Genomic DNA, 23681 nt, shown 5'->3' with positions numbered 1-23681 from the left:
TTACAACGTTCTACTCTTATAAAACAACCACTCGAGTTGTTATCACTGCTGTATTCGTTTTGTAGCTAGTATCGATGATAGTAGAGTCTACATTACCTTGTTAATTGGGTACATTTAGTGCGCCTATACCAATAATACAAACATTAATTTTGAGCAGTTGTAATGTTGGTTTAGGGACATAGACAAATATTAGATAAAAATAAGGTCTTGTTTAAAAGTAAAAGAGTATTGAATTTGAAGTTGTCTTGAGATATAACTAATTAAAAGCATAACTTGTTGCAAAATTATAGAAATTCTTAATTGGCGCCCAAATTGAGACTAAACGAAAATGCATGTTGTGCAAATTTCTGTTGTATCTGATCGTAAATTCAATCATTTATAAATCGATACATGAGTTTTCTGTAATAAATCCAATGATAATATTACAATTTTCAAGAACGTGCAAACTATTTCAATGACTCTCGGCGTGGGGCCGACGCGAGCGTCGGAATCGGAAGCGGAACAACAATTCCGCGCCGGATGCCGTGGGGTTAAACGCGTTAACTTGCGGCTTCTGCCGTCAGGGCTCATTTGTGTTAGAATAACGATAGTCGTAAGTATATTGAAGCTTAGAATTTACTCGAAATTTGATCTAATGAGAACACGTAACACGGCGGTTATTAATATCACAGACCTCCTTTGTGCAATAGAAAAGGATAAATTAAAATAAATAATAATTAGATAATCCACCGGTCTCGCCTTTTCACGTGATGATTATAGCAAACCTTTTTTTTTGTGTTAATACACAACAAGCTAACAAAATAGTTCAGCCTGCCCTACGATAGGCTGATATGGTTGAGTAATTATAATCTCCTAGACTGCATCATTAGAGCTCCTTATGAAAGAGTTCGTCCAGGAAAGTATTGCCGCCTTATCTATTTCTACCGCCAAGCAGTAATGTGAGCATTACTGCAAAGTCAAAGTCAAAGATGATTTATTCCATAGGTAAAATAAATTTACACTTGAAAACGTCACATTTAAGGTACTGCTCGTTCACTACGCTGACCTCCCTGAGAAGAACGAGCAAGAAACTCTAGGGATTGCTCTTTTCAAATAAACTTAAATGCTATGGAATACATTTTGAATCAAATTTGTGTGGATTCTGGAGCCATGTCGTCTTTCCATACATCTTTATCTAACACGTAGTCTTCAATTTTGTAATATGATTTTTCGATCAAAATATTTTTAATGTAGTTTTTAAACTTAGGAAATGATAAACTTAATATATGCTCCGGAATCTTATTGTAAAAACGTATACAGTTCCCCATAAAAGAGTTGTTTACCTTGGTTAAACGAAATCGTGGTACCATGAGTTTGGACTGCGTTTCGGGTTTGGAGGGTAAGGGTGCTGGTGAAATTACAGACACATGGGACTTCTCAACTTACGTCTCAGGGTGTACACGTGCAGTGGCAGTACTTTTCAGATACTTATGATTTAAAGTACCAATTGCCACTGCAACTGTTATTATGGACAGGCGTCTCGCAGGCCCACAACTTGATCGTCTCGTTACATGGTATCATTAGAATTTACTTACTATACACAGCTGTTTACAGTCATCAGTACTTATCTATGAATACATCTAAATTAACATTGATACGAGTATCAAGAAGCTGTAGTTTCCCAAAATAGACACAGATGGATGACCCAAAATAGGCTACTCCGCTGGCGCTATGAATACGGACTACGCTTTCAATAACATATTTTACACCGTAAGGACTTTTTAGTCGCGTGAACGGAATAAAAATAGAAATACTTACTCTATAATTTTAATTGGAGGTGTTGTTTTAATTAATTACAGTGTACTCTTTGGAGATATAAATAAACATTTGTGGAATCGTCGCTTTCAAAATTTAATTTATTTTTTCTAAAAATAAACTCTCGTAAAATAATAATTGTATTGCTTTGTTGTCTGATACTTTTGGGAGTACACTCTAGCAATTTTTATAACAATGTCGACCATTCACCAGACCAATTTGAATCAACATTTCAATCAATTTTAGTCGGAACTTTCAACTTTTTATTGAGTTATGGCATGAGTTTGCTTTGTTGTCGACGCTTTGGGTGAGTTAGGGGTCATATAGCCTTGAACTGTCACATCGAATATTTAATACAGTTTATATTTCTGGTTTTACAAAGTTTGAAAGTTTCACACATTAATAAAATTTTTGGCAAGAGGCGTAGCGGGCTTGGCGTAAGGGGGTCACCACACTGATTAACGCTAAATAGACTTGAGCTGACCAGAAAAATCTTTATATCGATGTAATAAGAGCGGCCCGTCAACTCGAAACGCACGTTTTCTTTGGTCTTATTACATGGACACAAAATGCGCGGGCGCTAGCCGATGTATCGCCCGGGTGTTTCAAATCCCTGGCGCCCTCTAGTAGGCACGCGATCAAAATGGAATCCTTATAGTCACATTTTCTCCAGTGATCGGAAACTCGGGTGCAAATGGCGCAATTATAAATAAATGATGTTGGGAAGCAGTGTTGCCATGTCCAAAATCTGGTCGACGGTGACTCCGCTTGTAAAATACGGCAGAACCTAAGGAATTACGGTGATTGGGGAAAAAAACATGTAATTATGGTATAATATATTTTCAGAAGTAACTTTGTAATTATAACCTTTTATGAGAGTGAATTACCTTACTTTATCTTATATTTAAGTAAATATTAATAAAAAAACGATTTTACTGCATAATTTGTTTGTTACTCACAAAGGAAAATTGGAATTATAATAAGAAAAAAAAAATTAAAGTTAAATGAGGAGAGGAATACCTTGGTAAAAATTTGTCTAAATATGATCTATCCTTTTTATAAATCAACAATTATCAAATGCAATCTCTTCATTTTTATAAATTATTGTTAATTTCACCGCATACATCGATCTCGCACCTCCTTTACTATGCTTTACTACAAAAAATCCAGCTCCTGCAGATTACGGTAGATTTTGTCACCTTTGTCATGTGTGGTGGAAAATTTGTGCTGAGTACGGTGCATTTACCGTAATTACGGTGCACATGGCAACACTGTTGGGCAGCAGTAGGCCGTTTACCGTTTAGCGGTTTAATGCGATTCCATGTCGATAACTGTAGTGACACCCTTATGTGATACGCATGAAAACATTTTTTTTTAAAAGATGAACGTTTGTTTAAAATCTCACCTGGTTTTATTAGTGTATCGATACCATAAGAGCTAAATTAATCAGCACTCAAAAAGTACTGGTAATGTCTCATAGTTCCTACTCTACTGAACACGTGTTCAAATATGGATACAATATACACAGTTAGAAAAAAATAAAAGCTTTGTTATAAGTTTTGGTCAAGAAAGAGAGGTGCAGAAGCATTAAATGTACTGTTTTATGACGAGGTGTAGGGTCGGCCTTTAGATTTAAGAAAAGTCGCGTAAATATTCTAACCGAGCACAATTGTTGTCTCTTTTTTTAATAATAATCTACAGGTTGTCTTATTGACACAACAGCAAAAGCAGCTAAAATATTGTGAACGAGTCGAGTGTGCAAATAAAATATTTTATTATATGAAAATTGAATGGCAAATAAACTAATAGAAAGAAAGAGATTTCATAGCGATCGCCTCACAATGATTGAAAATTGGCTTTAAATGAGAAGGTCATGACCTCATGAACCTCATGAACCTCCTGCGTGGGCGGAGCGACTGTTTATGACAAGTAAAACACATAAAACACCTATGAAAACATACTAACGGCGTTAATAAGACTAAAATTAACTAAATAAGTTTAGGTGATAACGCGTTAAAGGTGCATACAGATTCCAATTGAATAAAATTGGTAATTGACATAGCAGTGTATTAATAAACCAAGGCCCATGTTGTTTTGATGTAATTTTTATGCGCTGTTTCGATGATCGTGGGAAGTATACAATTATAACGTGTTGTTATTTAGGTTTATCGATGAAAATAGTAAATAAATAATATAAATAATTTCTCATAGATGGCGTTAGCGCAAAAGTAGTTAAAAACCAAAAGCAAAGATCTGCAACAAGCATATACAAAAAATGGTAAGGTTCGCTAGTTCGTTCCGTGGTTTAGCTGGCATAGCGTCTGGCACGGTTTGTTGGAAGACGTTGGTACCAATGCAGCCGGATCGATGGAATTGTTCGATCTTTGTATTAATAATTATAACAAATTAGTGGAGTAATTTTACAAAAATAATTGTACGTCAAGGTGGTCAAATATCGTGACATTAAATAAATTTAAAAAAATATAATATAAATAATATAAAAGAATATGAAGGACATTTATCATTTTGATGGGGGCACGCGGATTCGCATATTATTTGAAAGGTGATCGGCTTTTAAACGGTCAACGTAAACTGTCTTCATTATTGATTCAAAGTTGTCAGCGTCAAAGTCGAACAACACAAAGGAAAATTTCTTTGATCTGACTGTACCAAGCTCTGTAGCTACACAATTGTTGTTTCATATGGCTCAACTCAAACTAGCGCAGAGTGGAAGCATCGCGTCCTGTTTTTCAACTACAACGCCTGGCCTACGACACTCGCATTAGAGCGCCCGGATCAGTGTGGTCGGCGTCTCACGCCTCACTGCGCTCAAGTACCGCGCGGCGACGCCCGAGTCCCCTCGATTGCAACCAACCGTCGCTTGACTTCATATTTGCATAACACAAATTTGTAGCTTAATGATGGGAAATAGAGATGAATATGCTATAGGCGAAAAACATGGTGCGTCGCGACGCTTCGACTCTGCGCTAGTGTGAGTTGAGCCTAAAGAGTCTCACAGGTGGCGTAGACGGCAGAAAAGCTGTGGCCCGGTGTGGCAACAGTTGCTGGATCGAGTCCAGCCAGATCAAAGAAATGTTTCTTTTTGTTGTTCGATCATTGTATGACTAATAATAAGAAACCAGTGGAGTATTTTCATAAAAAATATAAAACTAAAAAAACGTACGTAGAATTACGTCTATTTACTAAGTTTTATTGAAATATCCTTAAATGAGCCACTATACAGGACTTGACACTGGAGATAATAAAAATCGGTTCTCACTACTCAAAGTATATTGAGAGAAAAACGCCTTGAATTGGACAAATAGCGAAATCAACCATTAAAATAATTGCTCCTTAAGTAAAATTTAGGCGATTTTTATGAAAATGAATCATCCGTGAACCCCCCCATTAGAGGTAGATGATTTTCTTCAAAATGAAATGGGACCACTATGGAAGTTTCCAACAAAAAAAATCATGAAAATCGGTTCACAAATACCGGAGTTATCGCGTAACATACATACAAAAAATAACATACAGTCGAATTGAGAACATCCTACTTTTTTGAAGTCGGTTAATAAAATGAATATTATAAACTGTCTTGTTATTGCATCACAGTACGAATTTCGTAGGCACCATAGTCAAGAGTTCCTAGTAGGCCCTCAGTTGTTTATACGGTAAAGGCAAATATTAAAGAAAACATGGAAGTCCTCGGAGTTTAGAAAAATACTGTTTTTTTATAATCTCAAGTGATGGGACGAATAAGTCGTGCGCCTGATGCCTGTCCATAACAGTTGCAGTGTCACTCAGCTCTTATCGCAGATCTGAGGCGCATTGCCACTGCGCCCGTCACCCTGAGACATAAGTTGACAAGTCCCATGTGCCTGTGATTTCACCAGCACCCTTACCCTTCAAAACCGGAACACAATAACGCTGACATTACTGCTTGGCGGCTGAAAAACTTGAAACTTGAAGGAACATCTTTAGTGGAGATATATAGTTAGTAATATCGACGTAAATATTTTGCTATAGGACATGGACTCTTGTTGTTGGAAAATTGTAATAATCGCCCTATTTGGCTAGTACATAGATATCGCTGCCATAGCTGTGTCCAAGGCTGAACTATAGGGCTTGGTTGTTGTTAAGGTCACATGAAATGGCACTGCTCTATCGTCGTATCACTATGATAATCGGCCAGATCGAAATAGAATAGAATAAAATTAAATGTCCAGGGATAATACGGCTGTCACCTAATATAAATACTGAAATTTAATTCCACTGGAACAAATAAATTATTCGCGAATTAGATTTAAAAAATAGTATCATTTCCAATAATATTTAGTATTAAAAATATACAAAAAAGTAACACAATACATTTTTTTCGAAGTAAATTCCGCTACATTGGATTAATTCACAGAAAGAGCTCAGTATTATAGTTTTGTTGGTTTCTTGATTTTTCGCGACAACACACACTTGTCGCAAACTAGGGAGAAATTCTCTAAACTATTGTATTTACCAGAACAACGGAATTTTTTAGGCACTGAAAAGAACACTCAGACCAGAACCAATGTCTATTTTTTTTACGATACCAAGTTACGGGTTTGTCCCGTAACTTGGTATCGTAAAAAAAATAGACCGAGAAAAAAACAAGTCGTGCACCTGGTGTTAAGCGACACGCCTGTGTTACAGCAGTTGCATTTACAGGGCAATTTTTTGGATTCGCACTTCACATCTTCAGCTGTCGCTCGTCTCCATTCTCGATCCGTTAACTCATTAAATCCCATCAAATCTTATGCACATATAAAAAAGTTGACATACGAAGATTAGTCGAGAATATTCGCTTTTGAAAGCTGATTAAAAACATAATAAAGTGACGAGACTGGTGGTCAGCGACACGCTTGACCATGGCAGTTGCAGGGTCACTCAGAGCTTTAAATCTCAAAGATCTGCCACAGCGCTATTAGGTACCCTGAGACATAAGTTGACAAGTCCCAAGTACCTGTAACTTCACCAGCACCCTTGCCCTTCAAAACCGAATACCAGTTTAGAAAAGTTGATTTCGGAAATTGATACCATCGGGAATCGAACCCGGGACGTCCTCATCCAGCGTCCACAGTGCAAACCGTTGGACCACCGAGGTCGATAGTATAATAAATATAATCATTTGTATCAAGAACTTTCAAAAGTCTGACGTAGTTCTTCTATCCAGTCATGTTCCTGATCAAAAATGACTGGGCAAAAATAATTGTTTCATCCAACCTATTATTAATAGTGCTAAGCCAATTAGCGATAATGCGAGTTTTATACGCGATCTCGTCCCCTGCGGCAGGTGAGCGGGAATCACTACGGCTGGCAGGGGAAATCTTCTATAGCAACTTATGAAAGTGTAATCATCCGGTTTCCTCTCGTATTGGCGTGTTCGGTGTGATTTTGGCTATAATGCCGGCTTACATGACATAACTAGTAAGAATAAAGGGGGACGGAATGAGGAACATTGTGATACGGGGCTTTGAAGGATGTAAGGATTAAGAGAGAGGGAATGCTTCGATGGTTCGATTATAGAGAAACGATGGATGATAGTACGGTAGTTGCAGTAGAGCTTTTTGTGCAAAAGTTTGTCCAGGAAAGTACTAACACCTTACCTAAATAAATATAGAATAGAATAAATAAAAATAGGTAAGGTAAGTAATGTGAGCATTACTGCGTTTTTCGGTTTTGAAGGATTAGAGTGCTGGTGAAATTACTGGCACTTGGAACTAGTTAACTTATGTCTCAGGGTGACGGGCGCAGTGGCAGTGCCCCTCAGATCTTTGAGATTTAAAGCTCTGAGTGGCACTGCAACTGCTATGGACAAGCGTGTCGCTTACCATCAGGCGCATGTCTTGTTTGCCTCGTCACTTTATCATGATTTTAATCAGCTTTCAAGAGCAAATATTCTCGACTAATCTTCGTATGTCTACTTTTTTTTATATGTGCTTATGGCCTATTAACGGAACGAGCACGAATGAACACGGGCTACAGCTGAAGATGTGAAGTGCGAATAAAAAAATGCCCTGTGTATTTGTCCAATGAAATGACAATCGTTCTAAATGAATATATGTTTATAAAGTACATATTCCCAAAGGTATCACAAAACTGACCGTAAGGTGCCTTCGCTGGCGAGTCGACATATACAGGGCGTCTCACAGTTATGCCACACGGAGGGAAAGTACCTTTTGTAGGCTTGAAAGAATGAAGACTTCATTTTGATTTTAAAAACACTTCGAAATGCATTCAAAGATTTCTAAATAATTACCGTGAATCGCACCCGCCAAGTGTAAAAAAATATCTGTAATTTTATCACACTGATCGAAAGCCTCAATCATGCAGATTGTTTTCTTCTGAATTGTTATTTAGCATCATAAAAGGAAGACCTTGGAATTTAACATTTAATTTGAAATTTTGTTCAGGAAATTAAATAGCCTTTTCTATGACTTTAACGCGCTCACAAACAACTGACATTATCATTTCAAAGTTTGCTTTGCTTTTTATCATGCACTTGTAACAGAGAAATGATATATTTCTCATTTCTCGAGTTTATACTCATGAGTAATACTCATACTTTGAAATAATAATGTCAGTTGATATGAGCACGGCAAAGTCAGAGAAAAGGCTATTGTTTTTCTGAACAAAATTTCAAATTAAATGTTAAATTTCATGGTCTTTTATTTAAGATGCTATGTTACTATGAAGACAACAATGCTTAAGATTGAGGCTTTCGATTAGTATAGTAAAATTACAGTTGTTTTTTTTTCGCATTTGTCGGGTTAGATTCCCGGTTCAGACAGGCGATTATTTAAAAATCTTTGGATGCAGTTCGAATGGTTTTTAAAATCAAAATGAAGTATTCTTTCAGTAATTTTTCTATCTACGGTATCAAGGTACTTTCCCTCCGTGTGTCATAGCCGTGTGACGTGCTGTATAATTATTATTTATAAAGATTGCAAGTCTGTATGCTACCGTGCGGTTACGCTATCGAAATCCAAGGATGAAAGTGTAATGTGGCATAATGCAGTGGCATTATACGTTTCACTTTTGTTAGTTAGACCATTTTGTTGCGGTCGGTTAAGCCGATAATTGGTATCGCATGTGTTTTTACCTCATGGAGTTATATCGGCTTGCGAACTTAATTATTAAGACAGATAGTGCAAAGAGGGGACGAACCAAATATGAACAAACGGATGAAAAATAAGGGCTTTTTACTGAACCATAATTCATAAGAATTATGAATTAATTCGTTTCCTGGAACGAAAGAATGATAATTGTCATCAAATGCCAGGCAATTAATTAAGGAGGCACACCCAGGTGCTTATAAAAAATCAATATAGCCAGCCAACATTCGTTTGTAATGTCTCTCGTTAAAAGTAACATAATTAAATATCCATTTTTCTCTATTTAAAACTCAGAATAATTTTACGTGTTGTTATACTAATACCTATCACACAACACGTTTTTAAGAGTTCGTTCAGAGAAGTACTGCCTCTGTATCTATTTCTGCCGACAAGCAGTAATGTGTGCATTGCTGCGTTCCGGTTTTAAAGGGTTAGGGTGCGGTGGAATTACAGGCACATGGGCATGTCAACTTATGTCTCAAGGACATCATGCTACGCAGTGGCAGTGTTCATCACATCTTTGCTATTTAAAACTCTGAGTGGCACTGCAAATGCTGTGGATAGGTCGTTTATCACCAGGCGTACAAATTGTTCCTCCCGCCACTTGGTATCATAAAAATAATGTTTCTTAAATAAATAAATAAAATAAAAATATTTTATTTCAGATAATTGCAATCCATATTTTAAATTATATTATTATCATATTACTTATATTATATATTTAAAATTTAGATAATTAAAACTGAATTAAAAATAAAAATATTGAAAATTAAAAATTGAATTGACTAAAATCTACAGATGGTTAGTAACAAAATTACTTATGATCTAAGTGTTAGTAATGACATGCAAGCGACAAGCGCGGTTTATATCATGCGTAGGATGATGTTGGAGCTGGCCCGTACCCTGCTCACCAGTGCCGATGCGCGTTTGCGCAAGATCGTGTCGAAGCAATCGACTTGCGCCAAATTATTAGCGCAGGAGTTACGGCTTTATGTTATTGTTATAGCTATGCAATAGCATTAAGCTTCAAGAAAACTTAACCTCTTTGTACATCAAAATGTACATTTATGTGAAGTGATTCATATCCATACCGAGTTCTTAGGTTTTCGCGGTTGTTACACATAGCAAATGAAACTATTTTTCCGGATTTAAATGGCGTATATTTGTTTTTTCAAACAAACTCTTTCTGATGATAAATCCTAAACATATATAAGACTGCAGTATAATTAATATGTTTTAATTCATTCCAATTCCCATAATTAATTAGTAATAAATTTTGCTTAGTAAAAATTGATATTAAAATAAAAAATAATTTGTAAAACATAATGTAGCGTAAATTGGAATGTTCTTTGTAAAATTAAAATAAAGTATTTAATTAATAACTTTTGTAATTATAGTGAATTAATAGGGTGGTTTGCATTAATATTAGACATAACTGGTTGATCACTTTACCACCTTTGTCAACCGTCACCATGTGACCTGTAAAGGGCCCGAAATGTCGGTTTCTTCGAAAAAAAAAAAAATATACGCGATTTAAATCCGGCAGAATAGTTTCATTTCCTGTGATTCAGATCTAGATAATATTATTCTTATGATCACGTAAACGCCTAGTGTACATTGTAATGAAAATATCGCATTTAAATTTAACGCTGCATATTGTATAGATGTAGGGTTTAGCACTTTTCCCGTGGTAGTTTACTAGGTATTATGGTAAATATGGAGCGAAATTAATTCCTCTTGCTAAACGACCTGTTTCTCCTAACACCGCAGGTAAATGCGGGCTTTAAGTTGTCATCTCCCCAATAATTCCGGACCCCGATTGTAGTGGAAGCATAATCCAGCGACATTCGAGTCTTCGTCGTTTCATTGAGATTTCGTCTCGCGGCCTGAGGCAGCAATTTGAGAATTAACAAGCACTGCAGGGAAGCGATATCATACATATCACATATATCTACTCTGTTTGCATGTGTATTCGGTTTGAAGGTTAATTGGAGAGATTTTTTTTTATAATACCAAGTAAAGGGATGTCGTGCGCCTGGTGGTAAGCGACACGCCTATTCATAACACTTGCATTGCCACTCAAGAGCTTTAAATAGCCATAAGTTGACAAGCCCGATATGCCTGTAATTTCACCGCCATCCTTATACCCTTCCAAACCAGTAATGCTGACACTGCAGCTTTGCGGCAGAAATAGGTAAGGTTAACGAACCCTTTCACAAGGAGCTCTATTTCTACTAAACTGGTAATTAAGAATTTGATGATTTTTTTACATTATGTACCATTAATGTTACCCCGCAATTCAGACCTTAATATTTCTTTATATTTCAATGGTAATTTTTTACTTGATTCATAATTTTCATCATCATTTCGACATCGACATAGGCCTCTCCCAATCGCCACAACGACCGGTTTTCTGTGGCTTGTATTCAGCGGATTCCAGCAACCTTCCCCAGTTCAAGGGTCTACTTTGTGGGTGGTCTGCTCAAGCTGAGTCTTCCGGTACGCCGTTGCCACTCGAAAACTGGGCGCATTGGCTAACTGTACTACGACCAATGTGCCCCACTCACTTCCACTTAAGTTTTGCAATTCTTTGGGCTATGTTGGTTACTTTTGCAGTTGCGTTTCTACTAGGTTGCTCTCATGTATTTCTTTAACAAAAATGTACAACCTTTAAAACCTTACAACCAAGTTTAAAGGTTTTATATAGGTACATACTTAAACTCACAAAGACAAAAAGAGAATAAAATAAAATTTTGTGTTACACAAACAATGATAAAAAACGTGTTAACATTGAACTTCATCTGAAAGCATCCGTAAATATTATGTACCCGGAGAAGCTGGAATTAGCCCTTGGAGGATGTAAACAGGCACGGTCAGTTAAATCGCGCCTCGTTGAACGGGCCCCATTAAACTGTCAACTATTTCAAAGGCCACAGCTGAATTTAGATCGCTGATTTTGGATGCGTTTCCAACCAGAATGGTCGAATTGTTTGTGCATATGTGTGTGCATTGGGAGACTACATGGCGTCGTATTGCAAAAGCTGTACTGCAAACATTTGTAGTACTGGCATAACAGTTGCAAAATCCTGGATTTTGGGTACGAATTAATAAAAAGTTACAGCTCTCATTGACTATCTATTAGTTATTACAGAGGACCTAGGTTTCGGGTAGTAATAAGTATACAACTGCGTTTTGTTTATGAGCTTTTAGAAAAGATGTAGTAGGTTGGCCAAAAATCCGCGCTGTGTCAAAGTATAAACAATAATAGTAACAATAATAACGCACACACTCAATATAGCTCCACACTAGGGAAACCCTGTGTCGCGGGTGCCATGGACATACACATAGACAATCACAAATTACACCCAAATTCACGAGAGAAATAAATTTAGGCCATACATATATTTCTCCCGACGCGGGAATCGCACCCAGTACCTCTACGCGGCAGTCCGACATGATAACCGTTCGGCCACGGAGGCTGGCAGTAAACGAAAAATATTTAAAAAAATATAACTTTAATCAATTGTGTATTGGCCATGTTGGTAATTTTGGATTGCCCCTTTCATAAAAAAATCTGTCTTATAAAATACAGCTTTAAGTCTCGCTTGATGGTCTCTTCGTTATCAAACTCGTATCCATTCAAAGACTAGTAAGTGACAATCTGAAGGGACTATGTCGGGTGAAAATAGTAAACGTAAAATGTGACACACAGATAAACATATTGAAAATTTAACTGCAATAGCTTTGTAAAGCTGTGTTTGGTATGGCATTATCATGTTGAAATATGACACTTACGATTCACTAGTTCCGTAGCAGGGTAAATTGAAATGTTTCTTAGAAAAAAATGAAAATAAAGTATTCATATCGAGTTCTTAGGTTTTCGCGATTGTTACACATAGGAAATGAAACTATTTTTCCGGATTTAAATCGCGTATATTTGTTTTTTCAAACAAACCAAAACAAATTTGTTTGAAAAAACAAATATACGCGATTTAAATCCGGAAAAATAGTTTCATTTCCTATAAAGTATTCAATTAATGACTTTTGTAATAATAGTGAAAAATATGGTGGTTTGCATTGACTTACAATTATAAAGTCAATGGTGGTTTGCATTAATATTAGACATAACTGCTTGACGACTTTACCATCTAAGTCAGCCGTGACCAAGGGACCTACCTGTAAAGGGCCCAAAACGTTGGTTTGTTTGGAAAAATAAATATATGCGATTTAGATGCGAAAAAATAGTTTAATTTCATACAGAATTGTTTATAAAATGTTACGATTGCTTTTCAGTGGCCCCTCAGTTTACACTGCATTAAATAGCACAAATTATTGAAACAAATAAATAGAACAATATTGATTCCCTTCTAATAAAAAAAATATCTATAATTTAAAAAACAATTGTAAAATAAAGAGTAGAGCGTAAAAGTAGCTTATTTTCCGTCACTTAGTATTATGAAGAAAAAAAAAACATTTGTAAACTAAAGTACAAATGGGCAATTGCTTTTATTTATTTATTCAAGGCTTGTTCGCCACAGACCACATAAATTGTTCCCTAACAAGCTCCGATCTTTCAAAATATGCCCGTACATATTTAGAAAGAAGATCGGCTTACAAAAAGGAACTCTCTGCATAGCGCGATGTGCGATCACAGCTGCATACTGACGCCAATATAAAGCTCCTAAGCAAATCACACAAGAGGCGTTAAAAGGCCTAATTGGTATCTGTCGGTGTGTAAATAAACGGCTGTCGAGTGAGCTCTGACCTCTCTACGGCGGACACAGTAAGCGTTTTAACTTGGACTTGTACCACCGAGCGGATAGAAAATAAATAGTTTGAAGTGCATTAATGAAACGTCATGAAGTTGCACTTTTGTTTCAGTGGAATTTGTAAGTTGAGACAGACTGACGAACAGGAATCCACCCAATGGTTTTGTTCACTTACAAAATTGTTTTTTGAATAATAATGTATATTCTAGCCAAATTCTATTTGGAATAAAGGTATACAAACCAAAACATATGATTTTATGGTTTTCAAATCCGATTGTTACACAGTCATCACAATTTAAATATTTTTACCCAAAATTCAATTAGGCTATTGATAATCATGAAGTCGTTTCTATGAGTTCTGTTCAATAGAATATTCAAATCATTGGTAAGATTTGACACCAACATAAAAAAATATCAGTGATTAATTATTTATAAAAATGTGTCAGCCTTAATGATTATTCGATTCTAAGCGAGAGATTGCAAACATTTATTGCACTCAAAAAATCGCTGTAACTCGTACATAAGTCAAAACAATAACAGCATTTATTATTATCGTATCGCATAGGTACTTCGTAATAATTGCCTAGGTTAGTATTAATTCTATATAACCCAATTACCTACTTAACCTATTTAAAATCCGATTAAGAGAGCGAAGCCTAAATAATGAACACTGACAAAAAATGTTCTTTAGGTACACCCTGTCATTGGTTGCCTGGCAAACATTTGTTAAGCATTTCACTTCAAATTAGGATAGAGTATAATACCATATAAAATATGATTCGTGACCAAAATTTTCCAAATACCGATTAATCTATGTTCCTATTAGGTAATTCCGACATTAGTTAGGTGGTTGTGACACGAAACAGCAAAGACGAAACAAGAAAATTCTACTACAAAAACTATTAACATAATTAAATATTTTATTAGAGCTGTAATATAACCGTGAAGGTCTTGACAATTTAATGCTGATGGTTTCAAATACACGACTTGTTCGTCCCGTCACTTGATATTATAAAAAAATCTAGCCCATTCTAATATGTTTTCAATCGAGATAACGCACGATTAACCCTAGTAGTCTGCTATTTCCACCACGACGTAGTGTATAGACAACATATCGCTAGGTGCCTATAGTTTCGTTCGTCATGTTTTGTTCGGAGCAATCGTACCTTTAAATCCCTTGGGGCGTTCTTTGGTTTAACGAGCGTGTCAGGCTAGAAATAAAATTCAATTCCATCCATTTGTGGTAATTGGTTTTCAGGTGGTTTTACATGCTGTCGAACATCGTTAGACTTTTGTTGGACTTTGTATTTGTTGCACATTTGCCGGTTGCAACACTTATCATATGTCTCGTTCATGCAAACATTTGATAATAAAAAAAATTCTAAAAAGCAATTTTTTGAATCCATAATATATCTTTTTGGATAATATACACTACAATGTGCATATAACTAAAAATAAACGCCTGGATTAAATGAAGAGCAATGCGCCGATGTAGACTAGTTGCTACTATATTTTGAGAGGGTGCTCTTCCTGATCACTGTTTCCTGTAAATGCGTATTATTTAGATTTGTCTTGTTTATATTACACATCTCATGAGCATCAGCTAATTTTATTATTAAGACTTTACATGATAAAAGAAAATATTTTTTTTATTGCTGCTACTACGACACTCACAAACTATTTAGTACAGCGTACATAAAGTACAATATTAGAAAGATAATTTATTTATTACGAAGTAAACTCAGAGTGTACTTTAATTTCTTGCTTCAACTTGGCAAAATTCGTTTTGTAAATACGAATAACTTACTCAGTTCGCCATTTTTGTTAAGTCAAAGTCAACATTCGTTTTATGAATATCAGCAAAAGATTGTGGTTAACTTAGACTATGGATTTTTTCCATCCTCTAAGGTCGCTAATGATTCGTTTATAAAAAAAAAACTTAAAACCTAACGTGATCCTCTTGTTTATGATTTATACAAATATTATTTAGATGATTGTGACGACAAAGACTAAACACGGCGTCACAGTCCAGTATAACGTGCATAATGTAAACGAGCTGAGTCTATATTATAATGCTTGCCTATGCATAAAATTGAATTTAAATCAGCTAAGACGAAAATTAAAGCACATCCAGGTCAATTGAGTGAAAATTCCGACGACTCTCCAACTTCTCAGCCTCTCGTTCCGATCGTCGACTCGGATACCGGATCTAACTCGATTATTGATAGCAAGCCGAAGTTCAAGCTTGTATCGTGAATATATCCTTCAATGAGCTTAATAATAGTACTGTCAATTACACCAATTCATCATTCATTATTCTGCCTTTGTGTGACTCAGTCGGGTTTACGTACAAGTCAACCTCGATTAAATTCTATATTTTGACTGTTTTTGTGGCACAAAAGTGTCGCGCTGTGGGTCAGGTAACTTATTAATACCAATAACCTACTTTATCGTACGCTTGTAGTAAAATATTAGCTTAATAAGACAAGTATGACAACTCCATATAAACGTAGCAGCGCGGTTTATATGTGTACACCACCGCTGACGCGCACCGTATACGGACGCACACATTCGCATTAATAAAGAAAAGGAGCGCGAGACGACTAACGCTATGCAGCACGAGTACATCGCGACATTTTGTGAATGTTGCGTGTACACGGCGCGTGACGGGCACGCATACATACAAGTCACGCAACTATACGTTTGTATGGAGTTACCACAGACCACATACATTCTTTCGTGGGAGTTACCATACTTGTCTTGTTATACTATGGTAAGACCGACCATTGACGTCACAAATGGATTGTCCCTATCGCATGTCAATCCCTAAATTAAAACAAAACATGCGTCATCATCCATCACGCCCCGTCACTATGTATATGTATATCTCTTTAATTTACTTTACAAATGACTCTGGGGAATTGTGTAGGGTGTAACAAAGAGGTGTGTGTGACCATCCGACAGCTGGTGATCGCATTCAAAAAACAAGTAACTTTAACAAAAAGAAAACAAAATTTAATTTCGTTTAAAAAAATATTGCTTTTCTTTTAAAAATTTGTACAGATATTGTGTAATTAAATATAATAATGATAATAATAATAATAATATGAAATTATATTTTCAGATCTAAATCGAGTGTATTTGTTATAAAATATTACATATGCGATTTAAATCGGAAAAAGTAGATTCATTTTCAATGTGCAACAAAACGAACACTGACAACTGTATAATAATAATATGCACATATGCTACAGACAAGGTCTCAAAACTAGGGAATTTTCTGTAAGTACCAGCTATGAAAACTTCACGGCACCACCCGGAGCATCCAACCAATACTAGAGAAGTTTGTTTTTCAAGTTTGTCCTACCGGAATTGAATAGTGGACTTCCTTATATAGCGTTTACAATGCTTATCGCTGGGCCTCCGAAGACGTCAAATAACATTTATACGGAAACGGTTTTAATATTTTATTCAGGTTAGGTTAAACAAACTAATCTTCTACTACTTTACTTCTTCTTTTCTACTTTAATTTTCTGAAAAGTTATTATCTGAAAATGGGTGAAAGAATAATGTTAAACAAGCCACTGGCAATATTTGTTGCGAAATTTTTATATTATTAATTTAACCATAAGATTTAGAGAAAACAAGTGTAAAGTTTTTGAAAGAAAATAAATAAAGTCTGCCGCCCTTAGTTGAAAGAAAGGGCGTTTGTGACAAAATTCACAACCGAGTTGTTTTTGCACTCGAACCAGTTATGTTAAAAGAAATCAAATTAAAAAAAATCTATATATCTTTTTCCTTGCGGCAACTTCATCCCTTATCAGTTTAGGATAAAATAAAAATTGTGACAGGTCGGCCTGTTTTTGCCGATCAAATTTTTTGAAAAAATGTCACATGCGCTCTTTCAATTAACGGCGGCAGCGGCAGAAGTGCAAACACTTCTGGTGTTTATTTCACTGTATTTTTTTTACTTTAGTATTAACAATTCAATATAGCGACATCTTTGTTAGTTTCCTGGTAGCTATAAAAGTACATGGCTGAGGGAAGAAACACAGTTGTTTACAAATATTATAAAGATTCGCAACAAGTACATAGACATACATATTCGTAAGATCTGCTGGCTCGATCCGTAGCGTAGTTGGCAGCCACGTTAATGAGACAGACGCTGGTTCGAATCCAGTAGGGTCGTAGGAATTTTTCATTATGTATGTTCGATATTTGTATCAATAATAATAACAAAGTATAGGAATATTTTCACAAAAAATAGATAAATATCACGGTACCTAGTGAAAATAAGTAATGATATTCAATATAAATAATATAAAGTAAAAAAAATAGCGCAAACGAGGGGACGGCTTGGCAGAGCACATTTTTATCAATGTATATTTTATGCTATTGCAATTTATATAAGGTATAAATTTCAATGCTCTGAGATGCAGAGATAAATGTGCCGCGAGGTCCATAGCTGAGCTACTCAGAAAAATGCGTCAATTAATAAAATGATTTCAATAATTTTGCAAATAAGTAGTAATAATAACGCGTTTGCGCGTTAATAATGTCAGGGAAAACCAGACAGATTTGGGGCTCACCACATTTATTCACACGAAATTGCCTTGAGACGGTCAGAAAAATCTTTATGACCGTGCAATTTTCGTTTCGCTTCCGCTCGGATCGCCGACGCGAGACGCACAACGTCATTTTCGCTCTTATTACATGGAAATAATTTTTTCTCTGACCAGCTTAATGCGAATCAGTGTCGATAAGTGAGGTGACTCCCTTACCTGGTTTCACATAGGGGAATTCCTTGTATCATGAGGACCTGAGCAATGAAATTTACTTCGGGTACTACCCAGAACACCCAGATAGAAAAGTTCATTTCCCAAATTGGTCGTACAGGTAATCAAACCCGGGACTTTTGAGCCACTGAAGTCATCAAAATCACGTCAAAAATAATATTACAAACTTACCATTACAATCAATGTAGAGTGCTAGAGTGATTTTTCCAGTCTCTATCTTTGCATCTGAAAAAAAAAGGAAATAAATTATGGTACAATTTTAATGGGAATTTTAAATAGACATGTATTTTATTTCGTATAAGCGCCCAATTATCACGCTTTTACGTACATTAATGGCAAATCTGAATTCTATTTACTAGGTAACAACATTTACATTTATCGGAATAATACAACTGCGCGGTCGCCGCATACACCAAAGACACGCCCGCGCGCCCGGTACCCTCATTTAAGTCAAAACGTAAAAACTATATAAATAGAGCGTATTTTGCCATGACAGTTAGACGCAAGCGGTCTCTGTGCAGCGGCCGCGCGGCGTGAGTGCGATAAAATTCGTATCGAATAAACGCGCCTTAAATGGTGTATCTATGATTTTCATATTGTATTATATGTTTAGTCACAAAAGGTAGGTTCTATTGAATTAATTTGGCTATCACAATACGAGTAGAACTTTGCTGAATCAATGTACGTATAATGTAGGCCTAGATAATAATGGACAACCGGAACAAATGTGTTCGTATATTTATTACTTAACTGGGTTTCCTTCTAACTTCCAGTGGCATAAATTTCAAAAGAAATTAGTTATTAGGCACCAAGGCAATGAGGGATGGGCAGCATATTCGTTTTATATTCGGCATTAGGCACGTTTGCCAGGTTTACCGTAACATTCGTATTCGGTAACAATGTCGAACATTCTGCCGAACTTATTATTACTAAAAATTAAATTGTTTAACCACCTACCTCATAGTCTACGACATAATGTACAAAGATATTAAAAAAATTTATAGGTTCTTTTTTGTTTAGAAAATGAAACTATGTTTTCGGATCTAAATCGCGTATATTTTGTTTTTTTTTTAAATCTAACTAACGTTTACAGGTCCCCTGTCAACCGTGATCATGTTCACTATTGTTTGTTCTTGCACAAATGAGTCACTAAACGAATAAAAGTGATAAATATTAAAATGACACATCGTTTATTTATTTTAATAACTATCAACATCAGTCAGTCCGAGAAAAAGTCACATTTTATATTCGTAAATTAATCGGTAAGGCACACATACAGTAATTTAACTTAGAAACACCTGCACATATCACAAGAGCGGAAGGGTCGAGCGCTTAACACGTACCGACTTTTATTTTACAATTCCGTACAACCCACCGAATAATTCGACCGGATATACGGATCGGTACAATTTTTAACAAATTTCAGCCGACTATTCGTATTCGTTAAAATCCCGATTCGGCCCATCACTATGACAACTTATCGCTCTTGCTGCCTTTTCCACTTTTCATTATTCTTTATAATATATATATTATATAATATATACTTCGTAGTATAATAAGTATTATCTGCTCCTGTGTACCTATAGATCTGCCACTACTGGGCTGGGATATTGTTACTACAATTTCTTTGGCTCATATTTAAAGTTGTAATAAGGTATACACGTAGCGAGACAGGGCGAAGAAAGACGCTTGGAGGCTCCAAATGTTCAACGGCTTTTATTGACGTAGCTGTATGAGCGACATAGGAGACGCTCATCATTTTATGTCAGTCACAAACGACGATTCTATGAGCTTTCATCCAAGTATCCCATCCGGTGGAAGTACTGGAGTGCCACTCATAGGCCCTATGATTCGATATAAAGCAATTTCCTTTTGCAACTTAAATGGTAATTTATTTAACACTTCGATAGCGCGTTATATTTTGATCCCAACGCCATGTAACAGCCAGGCGAGGTTAAATATTTCTTGTACGTGGTGTTACAAAGTGACTTATCTTGATAATGTTATTGACAGATTCAAGACGAGATCAACGGACCTCCGCCGGCCTACGACACAGTGGTTGATCACAATGAACTCCCCAAGGATTGCAACTTACAGGTATGTGATTCCAGAGTCGATCTCATCATTTAATCGCATTATGGAGTTCCTCATATTAGTGTCATAATACTAATACAACTTTGATTTTACCATAGTTCCTTAGCAATTGCTCGTCTCTTCGTTATGCCACTGGTTGTGTTGTCTATACATTTATTGGTATACATTATAATATGCTGTATGGGCGGATAGCGCTAATTAAATTACATGTGTTAGAGAGTGACCACGCTTATCGATACGGAATCGCATTAAGCGTGAAAAGGTTGTAAACCGTCCACATAAATTTATTGTATAATAAGACAGAAGCAAAGGTAAAAGGCAAAAGAAGGCATAACAATAAAAATAGTATAAAACACTGGTACAATATCAAAAACACTCCCTACTTAAATGCTACGAAACATGTGACTAACAGTAAAGAACTTACCCCAAAAGCGCCGTATTTTCTACAAATATTAGTTAAGTTACTTGATTTTAGCGATATTAGATAGATTACATTTTAATTGAAAACTGATAAAACAGATCAGAATTTCTGGTGAAGACGAGTGGAATGCTCGCTTCAGACATTAGGCAGAGAGTGACGACGGAACGAAACAAAGTGAGAATGATGAGGCAAAAGAATTAAAGAACGATTCAAAACTCAAAAATAAGTGACCAAGAATCAGAGAAAAGGTGATAAAAAGGTGGGATGACGATGGAGGAGGTCGCATCATCACAAGAGGGTCAAAAAAGTTTTATATCCATGCAGTAAGAGCGAGAAAGACGTTGTGAATTTCGCGTTTGTGGTCCGAGCGGAAGTAAAATATTCAACGTCGTTGTCGCTATTATTGCAAGGACATAGCGCTTTTTCTGACCAACTCAAGCAGATTCCGCGTTAACAAGTTACTCTCATAAAGTTTCTGGATGGTTTTTCTCAAGAGAATACCCAATATACTGAGCATCATCAACTTGCTCAACCTGTGCGTGGGTTATGGCGAAGTATGATATTTGAGGCATAAGTTATGCTATTACTATAGCAGTTGCAGTTTTTTGTCTGGTCTTTGTTGCTGTTCGTATGTACAATAAACTTATAATATTTTTAATGTGTGTACCGTCGGTGTTTTCTAGAAAGGGCGAAAGCGCCATTTTGATAAATTTTTTAGGGGGCTCGTTTCAATTTTACACACAGTATTAAAATATTTACGTCCTGTTTTAAATTCAATTTTAAAACTTAAACTTAATTAAAACCAAGATATGCAAACACACATAAACACACTCATTTAATTTTTTTAATGTGCAAGTTAATATTAATTTTAAGTACATTTGTACTCAGTCCTTTTAAAAAAGTATGTTTGAGTAAAGGAAGGGCGGAATTTCTTGACACGAGTACTTAATTACAGAGGATGATCCGAACCTTACTTTGTGGCTTATGCCGACTTTGTCTTATTTTTTCAGGAGGTGGTCTCCGAGCCCTGTCCTCGTTGCTGTAACTCTCATAGAAGTGATAGTGGTCTACCATCCTACGAAGTCGCTGTATTACTTCGCGATACCAAGTTATAATATGCCTTGATTTAGCTCCACCATCCAAGCCCATGGACTTGGGCCTCTCTCGTTATGAACCAGTATTTGATTAAAAATATGGTGCTGTAAATGTAGGTGTTGAACGACCCGAATACAAAAGATTGTCCCAACTAGGCAGTTTCACACGCAGTAATGGTTTGATGTTATGATGTGCACTTCGGTGTGGTCAATAGATATTAGTTTTAGTATTAACTTTCTTTTCTCTTTTAAATAAGTGCCTTCCTCTTTGTTTTAAAAAAAGTATATTGTAAGATTTTGTGCTTTCAAATGTCCGGTGCGTGCTTCGCTACTCAATACAGAACGGCATAACGGTGCATTTTCATAAAAGTGAAAAATCGTCTTAATTTTATCATGTGCCATGGTTAACATTGTTAGTGTTACCCTACCAAACGCTACTATAGTATACGTGCAACAATGCTTCCAAGTCATGCTCTTTTTAACTTACACTGTCAAACTCGTATCTTATAAAGAGCGATTATTGAGATGGTGGCATAAATTTCTATTTATTTTACATTTCTCATCAAGGGTGTTAATTTGGATGCATTACTTTAAGAATAGGTAAAAGCCAGTATGTGAATATGAAGGAAATGTGATGTGAAATTAGTCTGCAAATTTGTATATACAATGCATTTTTTGTATTAAAATTACAGTTTGTAAAAGTAAGGCGCCGATATCGCAAATTAATCAACTACGATATAAATGAGGATATACTGCAAGCTATTTTAGCAGTACTAATTATTATTAAGCTTCATAATTGTTTGTTAATTGGAAGCGTATAAACTAAATTGAAAGGCATACATTACAAACCAAACTAATAGGGTGAATCGAAATGAGCCAACATTCGCGTATTACAGACCAGGGTTGTTGCTGATGCAGTTTATTACACATGCTGATTTTATGTATTTCAAACAAAAAAAAAACCGCGACAAATGTAGACCCTTACTGAATCTATGTAACGAAATAGCTTTCTATTTTCTTTGGTATTGTAATAAAATATTATTTCAATCATTTTGTGACATTTATTAACGAAAGAATAAATCTGCATGGAAACAACCAATCTGCCTAGCAGTGGCGAGGCGTGAAAATTGTCTTTGGTAAAGCCGGAGGAAAACAAAAAACACTTGCCTTAACAAGTGGCGCCTTCGCGACAATTAGACAGAACACTTACTAGCACACTTGTACACTTTATTATTTTACACGTAAAATTGAGCACAAACAGTAAATTACTTAAATTACTTTAAAATATAATTATTAATACAAAGATCGAACACTCAGAAAAAACACTCAGAAAAAATTCCTTCGATCCGGTCGGATTCGAACCGACGTGTTCTTGCATACCGTGCCAGACGCTATACCAACTAAGCCACGGAACGAACCAACGGACCTCACGAATTTTTCTATGTGCTTGCGTCGTGTCTTTATACTTGGTCTTTTCAACGACTTTTTAGTCGTACCGCCATCTATGAGAAATCTACAAAGTACAAAGACACGACGCAAGCACATAGAAAAATTCGTGAGGTCCG

General features: G+C 35.9%; 2 protein-coding genes across 3 annotated transcripts in view; one reads left to right on the top strand and one right to left on the bottom strand.

The window, feature by feature from the left end:
- LOC113230663 overlaps window positions 1–22537 on the top strand; it is a 42208-nt gene extending 19671 nt beyond the window's left edge. Inside the window, exons 3-4 of the mRNA XM_026464684.1 lie at window positions 20521–20604; window positions 22033–22537. Coding sequence (XP_026320469.1) covers window positions 20521–20604; window positions 22033–22137 — 189 coding nt within the window. The 3' untranslated portion in view covers window positions 22138–22537. The remainder of the gene's footprint in view (window positions 1–20520; window positions 20605–22032) is intronic.
- LOC113230662 (probable beta-hexosaminidase fdl) overlaps window positions 1–23681 on the bottom strand; it is a 190870-nt gene that overhangs the window by 54836 nt on the left and 112353 nt on the right. For both annotated transcript variants that reach the window (XM_026464681.1, XM_026464683.1), the window contains exon 3: window positions 18679–18732. The gene's annotated coding sequence lies outside the window, so the exon portion shown is untranslated. The remainder of the gene's footprint in view (window positions 1–18678; window positions 18733–23681) is intronic.

Source organism: Hyposmocoma kahamanoa, unplaced genomic scaffold (assembly GCF_003589595.1).
Source record: "Hyposmocoma kahamanoa isolate Upper Pololo Valley unplaced genomic scaffold, ASM358959v1 64, whole genome shotgun sequence".
NCBI classification, from domain to species: Eukaryota; Metazoa; Arthropoda; class Insecta; order Lepidoptera; family Cosmopterigidae; genus Hyposmocoma; species Hyposmocoma kahamanoa.
Note: the sequence above shows the minus strand (reverse complement) of the source record. Positions and strands in the feature narration are given on the sequence as shown.